Source organism: Talpa occidentalis, unplaced genomic scaffold (assembly GCF_014898055.3).
Source record: "Talpa occidentalis isolate TD23 unplaced genomic scaffold, MPIMG_talOcc4v2.1 talOcc4.7, whole genome shotgun sequence".
NCBI lineage: Eukaryota > Metazoa > Chordata > Mammalia > Eulipotyphla > Talpidae > Talpa > Talpa occidentalis.
Window position 1 is genome coordinate 44561788 of NW_023605083.1, and position 12452 is coordinate 44574239.

Genomic DNA, 12452 nt, shown 5'->3' on the forward strand with positions numbered 1-12452 from the left:
AACCCTACTTAAAGGGATTCTATGAGACCTTTTTTAAAAATGAGAGTCCTTGTGGTGATGGTGCATGGGTGCATTGGGGAAGGAAAGTCTATGGGGACTATACCTGGGGTGGAGGGAGGGGGAAGAAAATATTGTTTAAAAATGAACAATGATGTAAAAAATAAATAAAAATAAAAAACAAAGAATAAAGTAAGGAATGAAATAAAAAATAAAAAGGAGAGTCTTTTTGTAAGGTGAATCGTTTCACAAACTAATTTATCTATTTGCAAAGAAGAGGTTCAGTTATTAACCTTTTCATTTTGCTGAAAACTGGAGAAGACTATCTCCCAGAGAAGGGCAGAGGGCTGTTCCCTGTCTCTCCCTCTTCCCCTTCTCACTGGTGGTCTGGTCTTTTATGGAGGATATTTGGCAACTCTGAAAGCCAGGACAGTTAGGCAAGTGTTGACAGTGTGCTAGGAAAACCTAGCAAAGCTGGAATGGAAGCAAGAAAGGGCAATCGTCCAAACCTAGCTTTTCTGTTTTTTAACTTTGCATAATCCTTCCAAAAAAAACAGCAATTTGCAACTTATTTAGTACTGTCAGGCTAAAGACAGCAGATGGATATGTCACCATTTTCAAAATAAGAATGAGCCTCTATAATTTATCCTTCGAAAGTATTTTCTTTCCCATATAGATTTAAAGTTTTAAGTAAAAAATAAGGCAGTCTGAAGAAATCACCTTCTGAAAGTTAGAGGTTCACACACATGTGTAGAGGGGGAATGTTTAAAAACATTAGTGGGAATAAAGTAAAACAAAAGTCTGGCAAGGTATATGCCTGCTTTTGGTGAAGACAGTCCACAGTTTTCTATAAAGGTCACATGGAAAGTTAGGGCTGTTAATAGAAAGAACCAGCATATCTGGCTTCTAGATGTTAATCACAGATTAGCAGTGATCATGTTTTCTGAACCAAAAAGCGTCATAGGGAGTCCGTTCAAGGATCTGGGGACCATATCAGAGCCTGAAAGTCAGTGGAGATGTAGATAGTATGCCAGAATGGTGGGATTCAAAGCGTTTCAATCATCTGCAGGGTCAAGAGAATAAAATTTTTTCTTCTTACACATTTTCAAACGTGCAGACACATTTTCATTCTGTTTACATATAGTGTCACAATCAAGAGAAATAGGATCAAGTGGAAGAGAATTCAGATAGGTGACTGAATCCAAAGCAAGACCATAGGCCTTAAAGACAATCTATTTTTATTTAGCCTTTACTTTAAGATGGCAATTCTCAAAGTGTGGTTCCAACATAAGCCTCAAACTCACATGGAACTTGTTAGAGAATGCTGAGCCTGAGGTTCCACTCTGGGCCTGCTAGACCAGCAACTTTGGGAGCAAGGCCCAGGATTCTGTGTTTTAGAGTGCTCCAGGTGATTCTGATGCACAATAAATTTGAGAATCACTGTTCCATGGCAATGATCAATTTATGCAGCAGAAATTTACTGAGCATCTACTGTGTACTAGGCATGAGCTTGGGGCTTCCCTTAGAAAGGAGAACAAGACTTCTCAGCACTACCTGAGACTATCACATCCCTGGGGAGAGGGTCTGTGGCAGTGGGGAAGTGAACACAAGGAAGGACTTGAGAGGAAAAAAGGTAAAGCTAAACAACTAAACCAAAAAAGTTAGCTAAACAGGAAGAGTAGAAACATGGAGGGAAGAAAATCTACCGAAAGAGGCAAGATTTCATGGTAATAGTGAAAAACGTAACAATGTGACTTTATAATAGGTTTGGTCAAAAAATTATCAAGTTTCTCCCCCACTTATATTTTGTTTGGAAAATAGCTCTTTAATTCCATAAGTACATTATCATCCTCAAAAAACAAATCTGAAAGAGAAACTCATTGAAGTTTCTCTCTCTGGGGACCCTTAAGGCACAGTGTCATCGAGTATTGATAAATGCTAAAGGCATTTATCTGTTTTGTAACACCAAGAGACTAAGAAGAATGTTCAGAGTACAAATTTATATAATTTTGAATATTATTTGTCTGTATAACTCAAATTATCCTTAAATGACAGTAGAGGACAGGGATATTTAACAGTAAACTGCACTAATACTAAACTTTCTAAAGCAAAAACCTTTTCTCAAGCTTTTAACTTTAAAGATTGACACCAGAGGCAAATATTTCTACAGATTATTGTGATTTTTTTTTATCATGAGAAAAAAATTCTCTTAATGAATTGCTTTAATGAAGAATTGGCATTTACAATTATGTAGGAAAAGCTTCACTAATTTAGACCTTATTTTTCAGAATTTGTAGCTGTTGGATATTATCCAATTTTTCTGCTTTTGCAATATCTATTTAAATGGGAACTGACTATAAAAATTAGCAGTGTAAGCAATACTTGAAATGGAGAAGTGCAATACAGAAAATATTCCAAATGGAATTTGTTTATATTTAATATATAGTGTCAGAAAAAAATACTTGTAACTTGGAAACAAGAAAAGGGAACTACTGGATGTTCTTTCAAAAACGGGTAAATTGACTTTCTATTGATGAGATATTTCACAACTCTGTAGGGGCAGGGACTAACTTCTACATTTCTGTCAAGCAGAGATGCAAATAATTTTTTCCAGTAGAAAAGATAACCTTAAGGTTATATTTTGTGGCCCTGTTGGACATTACTCAGTTTTGTATCTAAACTATCTTATCCTAAAATTCCTTTATAAATTACTCAGAGATATCTAGCTTCTCAAATCCTCTTTGAACTGATTTTTACAACTTACTGATTCTCCCATTAAATAATTAGTGGATAATTAGTGGAATAAAATTACTGACATGTGTTTATATTTGCATTAAATTAACGATTTTGTCTTTTTGAAAATTATACTTTAACAGTAGTGAGCAAAGATTTTTTTCCTATTTGTTCAAGTAGCTCAGAAGCTAAAAGCAGCACTTCCATGTCACTAAATAAGGTATTTTAAAAAAATCTTGGGAAGTCATGAGGAAAATATTGATGTTTGTTGGCCTAATTGATCTAACAATTATCTAGACATTATACTATATAAGTGGCAGTGCCTGCGATGTCTTTTTTGCTAAAACTGCATGTATATTACAAAAAAGTTAAACAGCATTAGCAAATACATTCCTCTGGGTAGCAAAGATCTGGGGGAAAATATATCATAGTATGAATAATAGAGATTGCATCTATCTGGAACAAAGGTAATTTTATAAATACAGCATTATTATCAGGCATAAAAAAACACCAGGCATGCAGGTTCTTCCACTACATTCCTGAAATGCAAGCCAATATCACACCAGCCGCTGAATGAAAACCAAATCTTACTTAGCTGCTTCTGATGCCTCCCTCAGTTCTTCATCCAGTCTGCATGAGCAAAAATTATCGGTGTAGAAAAGAAACAAAAGGAAGCAAGCAGAGCGTGAGAGAGTCATTCAGCAAAGCAGAGCCAAAGATAAGTGGAGTGTATATGCTTTTAACAACCATCTTCTAGAGCGCTGAGACTCACTCCTTCAATTAAATATGATGCCATTTCCTCCCATTCAGCCTTTATGTATGTTTACTTTGCAATTCCTTCATAAAGGTAGCTATAAAAGTTGCAAGGAGATCAGAACATGCTGGCTGAGTAAGCTGAGACATCCACATGGTTCGGATGGGCACAGCTAAAGTTAGCTTGCAGCCTGGGCCAAGTCAGGGATGTGTCTGGTTTAGTGGGTTTCAGTTGCAAATTATTGTAGGTTGACCTCAACAGCTTTACACACAAGACAAAGACCTGGAATGGCATACTACAAGGAACAGAAACAATGACCTCTTGCTCTGGTAGCGTGTTGAGGTCACCCACGAGTAAAACACTGGCGCACACATACAAAGGGTCCAGCATGGAGTGCAGATGGGGAGATTTTACCTCACACTTCTCTTAAAAGATCTTTCTTCATCGTACCTTATGAGATAAAAAGCGAATGCAGTGAGGAAAACAAACAGATGGGGAAAATAACAGGTAAAGAACAATGTTTTAAAGAACAATCAAAACATGAAGGAAGAAGCTTACCCAAATAATAACAATGGGAAGAAATCCTATTTTCATGGGATAAAATCAATGATTTTGAATTTATAATGATGTATAGCCAAACTTCATTATTTGCGGATTTCATGTTTGCAAATTCTTTCACTTGTTAAACTTTGTTGATGACCCTCAGAACACCCCCCAAAGCATTTTTAATTGCCCCTTGCACACATTCAAAGAGTGGCAAAAAATTAAATTCATCTGACATGCGTGTCCCCAGCTGATGTGGAACAAGGTGTGGTTCTGCCTTCTCAGTTCTGTTCTCATATTGTCAACAAGTGTCCTTTCTGCAGTCTATTTAGTGCCATGTTTTCTGATTTGTGCTTTTTTGGGGTGATTTTACTATTTAATATGGCCCCCAAACACAGTCTGATATGTTGTCTACTGTCCCTAAATGCAAAAAGGCTGTCTGTGCTTCTCAGAGAATATACATGTATTACATAAACTTCATTTAGGCGCGAGTTATAGTACTGTTGGCTGTGAGAGCAATGTTAATGAATCAACTATGTACAAAACAAGGTGTCTTTAAGTAGAAATACACATGATAAAAGGTGAAATATTAATTGGTCAACAAAAATGTGACCAGAGGCTCATAGATATCTAGCCCCATATTCTCCCCCTAGAACAATGGTTTAGCATATGTTATTCAGTGTTACAGAAAATCACTGCCGCAAATGACAAAAATTGACTGTAATCAATGACTATACGTATCTTTCCAGACTGAGCAATTTTTTGTCTCACTTAAGCCTGATTGATGATTAGTTCTATTCCAGCTGATTCCTGGTTTTGAGATTGGTTGAGATTAGTTCATCTGAATGTTTTCTGCAATAGGAAGGAGCTATAACTTGTTTCCATTTAAACATGGCATAACATGAAAACAAGGAATGAGAGCCATAGCAGAAATGGCAGAAGGGCTTCCAGAGCACATGGATTACAAAAGACAGGAGAAAACATGGGCACTTGGGGAGGACAGGCAGGTTGTACATTTCTTCCTCCAGAGGAAAATCTTTCCAAATGGAACCATTCTTCCAGAAGTTATTTTTCTTAAATTGGAGCCCTTGAATACTGAGGTGTGTAGATGAATGAAAGGGCCATGGGCATGTTATTCTTCTTATTTAATTAAATGTCCCCATAAGATAGTGAGTCTCCAAAAACATGATTATAATAAATAACATGCTGGATTGTCAGTCCTGTGTCAGGAAGCTTCCTGAATGCTTTATGTACCTTGTTCTCACTCACTCTCAGAACCACTCCAAGAAAGCATGCCTTCCTCCCCCGTCTTATAGGCATTGTAGCTTAAAAGATCATAGAGTTTTAATAGGTTGCCTGAATTCTCTGGGACAGTATAAGGCAGGTGGGAAGGTTAAATCTAAAACTGAGCCTATAAAACCCATTCCCCTTTCTTTACTCTGTTGCCTCCAACTGCCAAATAGTGGAAGCATGACTACATTTACCTAGAGTGGTCAGGACTTATTTACAGTTGGAGAAGTTCTTGTACTCTTTTGCAAAAGGATACAGCATTATGGAGGTGAGTGCCCCAGTTTTTTTCCTTTAAAGACCAGGAATGGATTTGGGAAATGGGGGTGCATATTTCTGATTTCCATGGAACAGGCATGAGCATGGGCATGCTGTTTGTGGGGATGCTATGAAGCTAGTGAGGACTGAAGTGGTTGTTAGGATCTCAGGAACACACTGCTTCATTCAGTTGTGCCAACTGGCTGGTCTAAGCCCAGTCAGTATCCTGGGTTCATGCCGGATACTTGGACGTTGGGAAATCAAATGCATGGACTCCTGAGCTTTGACTTGAGAGAGACACGTGAAGGGAGGTAAAGAAATCTACTACTAAAGGACATGGGGATTTTGGTGCCTGGCTCACCTGGATTTGAACTCTAGCGCCATCTTTTCTTGGCTCCTACTTACACTTTGTAAGGTACCTTTCTTTACTAAGTTATCTTCCTTTATCTATAAAATGGGGATTTATTCTGGGGATTACATGAACAATATAGAGCACTTTTATGTCCAGCACAGCATAGACAGACACCAAATAAATTTTTTCTTTCCAGTTTCTTTGTGTTCCCACCCTCACCCCCCAAAGGACATTTTTTAGAAGCCCAAATTGATAGGTTCATTTTACTATTATCTTATGGAGGAATATGAGGTATGATTGTCTGCTTTTTTTGAGTTGATGGTTACATTCCTCTCAATTCTAACCAAATAAGAAAACAACAACAAAACCAATTCCACATGAAACAATGGTTCTTCACTACAATGAACTAAATAGGAGGGTTCATTTCTCAGTATCCATGTTTCAAAGTCTCAGCTCCAACTGGTTGTTTAGTTAATTCTGACTTGTTTTTACAGCACTTCCTGAGACCATTAGTATCTATACTGTCCCCTTACAGACTCCTGCTACATTACCCCACACTGATAAAGAAATCAGTCCTAACCACACTGTCCACTACTGGGCAAACCACCTTCTGCCTAACCATGCACCTGAAGTGAAGCATGAAGTAAAGGACTTAGAAGTTAACAGAGAAAGGGTCATTTTCTGGGGTCATTTTCCTGGGGTTACACAGACACATTACTTCATAAAGACAGTAAGATCCCTGCCTATGTGTAGACCCTACAGTGACTGCGTGTAGTGGGAGACCAGTAGCGGATGTACTGATGAATGTTAAACTTATGCTTATCCCACGCTGGTAGTAAAATTCACCATGAAAATGAGTGACAATCAATAACCCTAAGAGAAATTTGTGTGAGAGAGGATCTGAAAGAATAGGACAGTTACCTGCAAGTTGTAAGAAAAAAAAGTTTACAGGAAGATACTGAATGTTTGTTATAATTCTATTTCCCCTATTCCTTCATTTAAGATAGGAGTTCTTTTCCAATCTCCTTCTCCACACATGCATTATTTCATACCAAACCTTCAAATCAGGACTTACTTGATGATGCTTTCTGGGATATGGATGCAATCCATTGGGATCAGCCCACTGAGCTCAGATAAGCTACTGACATATTTAATTTTACTGCTGAATTTTGAACTAAAAAAAAAGGATAAAGGGAAAAAGTACAGCATTAGTCACTCCATACCTGCTAAGGCAGTGGCATCTTCTTGAAGATTCTAATACATTTACCACCTTGCCCAGGTACCCTTATTAAGAAGAACTATTTCAATGGTTACTAGATGCCAGACATTTTAAGCGGATTATATACATTTGCTCCCTTTTTTCTTGTGTGAGGTATGTGCTCTTAGTATTATCTTTTAATATATATACAAATTCTCTCTTGACTTAACCCAGGCAGCCTGACTGCAGAGTCCACTCTCTTGACCATACATGACGTGGATGGCACATGCCATAGTGAATAAGTTACCAGTTTATGATTTTTTGGCTTTGCTTATTTCATTTTCATGAACAGAAATTTCATCATTAGTTCTTTAAAAATCAACCAACACTTACATGTTTCTTTCTTTTTTTTTTTAAGATTTGTTTATTTTCATGCATACAAGAACTGGGGTATAGGCCAGAGGTGAGGAGGGTGAGAGGATTCACCAGAGACAGAGTGGGGAGCAGAACAGGCAGACTGAATAAAACACACTGCTGAGTGAGCAGTGGGCGGGGCGAGACAGGAGAGGCTGCTGCACCATGTGGGTTGCTCCCTGGCCTGCTGGGGATTGAACTTGTGCTGCAGTGGCTGCGGATACCTTCATAGTGCTGTGCTTAACCCCTTGCGTCACCAGGGAGGCCCCCCAACATTTACATGTTTCAAAAGTGTAAGTAATATTCCTCTTTTTTTTTTTTAGCATTAGCTTTATTTTAAATAGTTTTTATTTATTTATTTTTCTTAAAGTTTAAGTTTGTGGGTTCATTCCAGATGGACCAATGTTCAAAAAAGCATTCCAGTAATTGGATTTGAGTTACAAATGGAGTTTATCTAAATGTTATCCTTATAGGTGTATGTAAATGCATAGAAAACAAATTGGAAGAATACCTCTGAAACATTTAAAAGAATTTGCCTCTGGGGAAGAGGGTTAGTTAGAAATAGGAATTGGTAGTTTTTGAATGAAGAACATGTTCTTACTTATAATAAGTGCATGTTTTATCAGAAGAATATAGTTTTGTATTAGTGGGGTAATTACAGACCAAATTTTTAAATGTATCATTCCATTTAAAAGGAAACTCAGTCAAGCATCAAACTTTCTTGAATGATTTCAAATGTAAAGCCCTCCCCAGTCCACTAGGATCATGCTGAGCTGTCTGCCAATGGCACTGCCTAGCCAAATAATATGTATTTTTTAAATGTCTGAACAAATACCAGACACAAGAATATTTTGTGATATGTAAAATCTCTCAGGTAATTCAATTCCCAGCAATTATAAAGTTTTATCAGGACACAGTCACACATATTATCTATGACCATGCAGTTGTGATGATTTTGTCATGCAGTTGTGATGCAGTTGTGATGATTTTGAAGGTTTGGTAAGACCAAACGGCACACAGAACCTAAAATATTTACTATTTGATCCTTTACAGAAGGAGTTTGGCTGGCTCTTGCTTTAAACAATTAATATTTGGCATCACTGAGCCTCAGGGTTTGCTTTTGTTTTTTCTTTTTGGAAACACTAAACAGCATTTCTTTTAGAGCACTGTCATTAGGACTAAATGAAATAATACATGTAGACACTCAATAAATGTAAGCCATTATTATAGATAATTTGCCACACTACTTGCCATAATATTATTGTTATTGCTATTCTCTTGAACTCCCTTCAATAAATTATGTTGAATTGTTATCATTTCACACTATCATTTATAGTAACAGATATTTTATTACTTATCAAGAAGAAAAACATTTTATAAGCAATGAGTTATTAAACAAACATCAATGAATCAATACCAGCAGCAATGTTTACTTTTTTCCCCATTACATTTTTATAAGCGCATCAGAATTGATTCCTGCTACTTTGCCAAAACATTTTCTGCTATTATTGAGATAAATGGACTTTGTGTATCTTAAATATTTCATGTTAATTTTTAAAGCAATTCAGTATGGTGATGTAAAGAGTTAACCTTTGCCAGAGAAAAATTAGGTTGAATCCTGCAACTCCATTGTTGGAAGTAAGGAATGATGATGTTAAATAAATATAATCAGTGAACCCTGATCAAAAAAGGTAGAGTCTGGAAGGCATAGTAAAATCTATGTAATAAAATATAAAGGATCTTGGGCCTCCCCTGGTGGCGCAGAGGTTAAGTGCTGGGCTACGAAGCTGCCCACAGCTTCTGCAGTGCGGGTTTTATCCCTGACCTCTGGCGAGGGTCCCACAAGACATGACAGACCTCTCCTGCCACGCCCACTGCTCCCCTCAGCAGTGTACTTCGGTCCTTCTGCCTGTTCTGTTCCCCGCTCTGGCTCTGGTGAATTCTTTCACCCTCTCGCGCTTCTGACTGTACCCAGTGCTTGAATAAATAAATAAATAAATCTTATATATATATATAGGATCTTAATCCTTAAATATTTTCCCATAAGTAAAATTATCAGAATTTTTGTGCTTCATTAATAACTTTGAGATGGAAAATTTTCAGTTTACCTAATCTATATTTGATGTTAGGCAAGAATTTACTATACTTTTAAAGCTGTCTAGAAAATACATACTGTTCCTTTTATTTCACTGTTTCAAGTGCTACTATATTGAAGCACATCTTCCTTTCCTTTGCATTCTCAAAATGTAACTTAATGCAGCAACTCACACAAAATACATGATGAAAAAATATCCACCAAATTGAACTGAGTTCAAACTAAGAATCCATACAGGTGATTAAGACAAAGCCTTCAAAATGGTTGCACAAACTCTTTGTCTCACTTTGGTGACCTACATGATATTTCCTCAGAAGAAATGGAACAATTAAGACAAGACATGGCTCCTGTTTCTGTGCTTTGTTACCCTTTGTTTCCCATTGTCATGCTACTCTACCTTTTCTATTCACTAGAAAACACTATCACTTTAAAAGTATTGTCTAGTCCCTTTTGTAATGTGGCATGGAAACTCCACTCCTTCATTTTCTATGTTTATAGCAAGCAATATAGAGGTTGTGCTTTATAATAATGCAGGAGGAATATTCATTATGAATGAATGCTCACTCTTAATCAGAATCTCTTGCTGGATAGTCCAAGGAAAGGCATAATACAAATATATTTTCCTAAATACTTTCTTAGTTTTCAGTCCTTTTACCGTAATGAAAACCATACCTTATGAAAGGTCGTGTCACTGCAAGGATTGTTCTGATGAACCAAGATGGATGAACAATAATGAATGATTTCAAATTCTTCCGCAATCTGTTTTGCAAAAAGAAAAAAGAATTACTCCTAATTCAATTTCAGTGGGAATTAAAGCAGAAGCAGAAAATATGTCTGAAATAAGAATATACATATAATGTTAGAGAGTTCTAGGCAAGTCCCCTTCTGATGGGAAGATTCAGAATGACCATGATTAATAAAAATAATGCTTTTTGAGATATAATTTGAAACTTGTATGATTCAAACCTCATTTCCCCATAAAACAAAGTAACATAGAGTGGCTGTCTCTTTAGTATGCATACATCTATCACCATCAAGGCGTATGTTCAATGATGCTTTTCATTTTTATTTGTATGATCTTTACTATTTACAAATACAGTCTTAAAAGCCACTTGGACGCTTTATTTGATCTTTCAGAGTCATAGTTTATTCTTCTGTGTGATTGTAATAATAGTAGTATATCACTGGCTGTTGACCATTGGATGACCACTGACTGCTCCTGATATTCAGGCAGGCATAGCTTTAGTGATGTTACTTTTGAGTTCTTGGGTCATTAAACAATTTCAGTTAATGAAAGAGGATACTCACACATTGTTATGTATGGAGTCACATCTAAGAAGATGCCATACATATTGTAGGAAATTTTTTATTATTATTACAACTTGTGTTTTAATAAATTTCTATTATCACAACAAGTTGTGTTCTAATCAAACAAGTATGGATGGAAATGAAATATCTTGAGGAAGGGACCCACAAAGACATCTGGATTCATGGTTATCTTGAATTAACAATGAGTGTTGAAATAAGAGCATGATGGTGGCCCAAATCACAGCAGTCCTAGTGCATACAAACAGCAGCACATTCACAAGATACCTCATGTGACAATAGGAGATAATAGTTTAAAACAGATTTGGTCTCCAGGTGTAAGGCTACAATAGTTAACAAAATCTGGGGAAGATTTGCTTTATTTCAAAGTTGGGACAACAAGTGACACTATTATTAATATTTTATAATTTATTATTTCAAATCTGTATAATTTAATGTTCCTAAAATGTTTTTGCATTTTTGATACACTGAAAGTTAGGTAGGGGGTTATTAAGGAAGTCAAAATAGGGATTAAATAATGGAGCCCACATACCGTCTATCAATCATCTGGTAGCACTTCTTCATCCAGCCTAGCCCTGGCATCTTCCGTCTTGGGGTTGCACCATTCAAATACACAATCATATAGTCTTCAGCTACCATCAACTCTAAAGTACTTATTACATATCTGATCACAGGAAGGAAGAGGAGTGTTTTCAGTTCCCACATGAAATACTTCATCTTATTTACAACATAATTATATAACATTTAAATTACAGGGTGTATGACATCTAAGAATGGTTGTGCACATTGCCTCTTCACCTTGAGAAGGATGCAGTTACCTAAAATCACTTTTCTGACAGTGAGTATTGCTCACTTATTTATACAGCTATCTCTGTCTCTCTCTCTTACTCTCTCCCATACCCTCTCTCTTTCTAATGTAGTATCTTAGAAATATGTGAATTAGAAGTCTGACTTTCAAAATTATCAAGTGTTATCATATATACATATATAATATAAATTAATAGCAACTAAGATTAGTTAATGAGAAATATAAATGAAATCAAGTTATCATCAATTGACTAAGAACATGTTATCAGAGAACAAAAACAAATTTCACCTAAAGGAAATATTACAGAATCAAAAAATCCCAACCAAATTGTGTTCATTTGTTTTCAATCCATTCTATTGACAAAAGGGTTCCTCTAAAGGTTTTAGCCTCTTAGCAATGTTTCTTGACAAAGATTTCATTGACTTTTTATCAAAGACTTAGAATATTCTATATCCTCTATTTCCTTTTAATAATGATGCCCTAGCTGCCATTACATGCCCACAGACATTAACTCAAAGCACTTTGTAGTAAGCATCACTCACAGGAAAAGATTTTCCATGACATAGTGGTAATCCGCCCGATTGCTGTCTGGCAGAAAGCAGGCAGCAAACACAATGATAGCATTGAGACCGTCCCCATAGTATCCTGGGGGACAAACAAGAAGACATTTGTAACCAATTGAAAGAT

General features: G+C 36.4%; 1 protein-coding gene across 1 annotated transcript in view; it reads right to left on the reverse strand.

Moving 5' to 3' along the window:
• PRUNE2 (prune homolog 2 with BCH domain) overlaps positions 1-12452 on the reverse strand; it is a 215805-nt gene that overhangs the window by 6941 nt on the left and 196412 nt on the right. Inside the window, exons 13-17 of the mRNA XM_054688860.1 lie at positions 12308-12410; positions 11490-11621; positions 10304-10390; positions 7000-7098; positions 3899-3934 (exon numbers count right to left, since the gene is read on the reverse strand). Of these exons, the coding sequence (XP_054544835.1) occupies positions 3899-3934; positions 7000-7098; positions 10304-10390; positions 11490-11621; positions 12308-12410 (457 nt within the window). The remainder of the gene's footprint in view (positions 1-3898; positions 3935-6999; positions 7099-10303; positions 10391-11489; positions 11622-12307; positions 12411-12452) is intronic.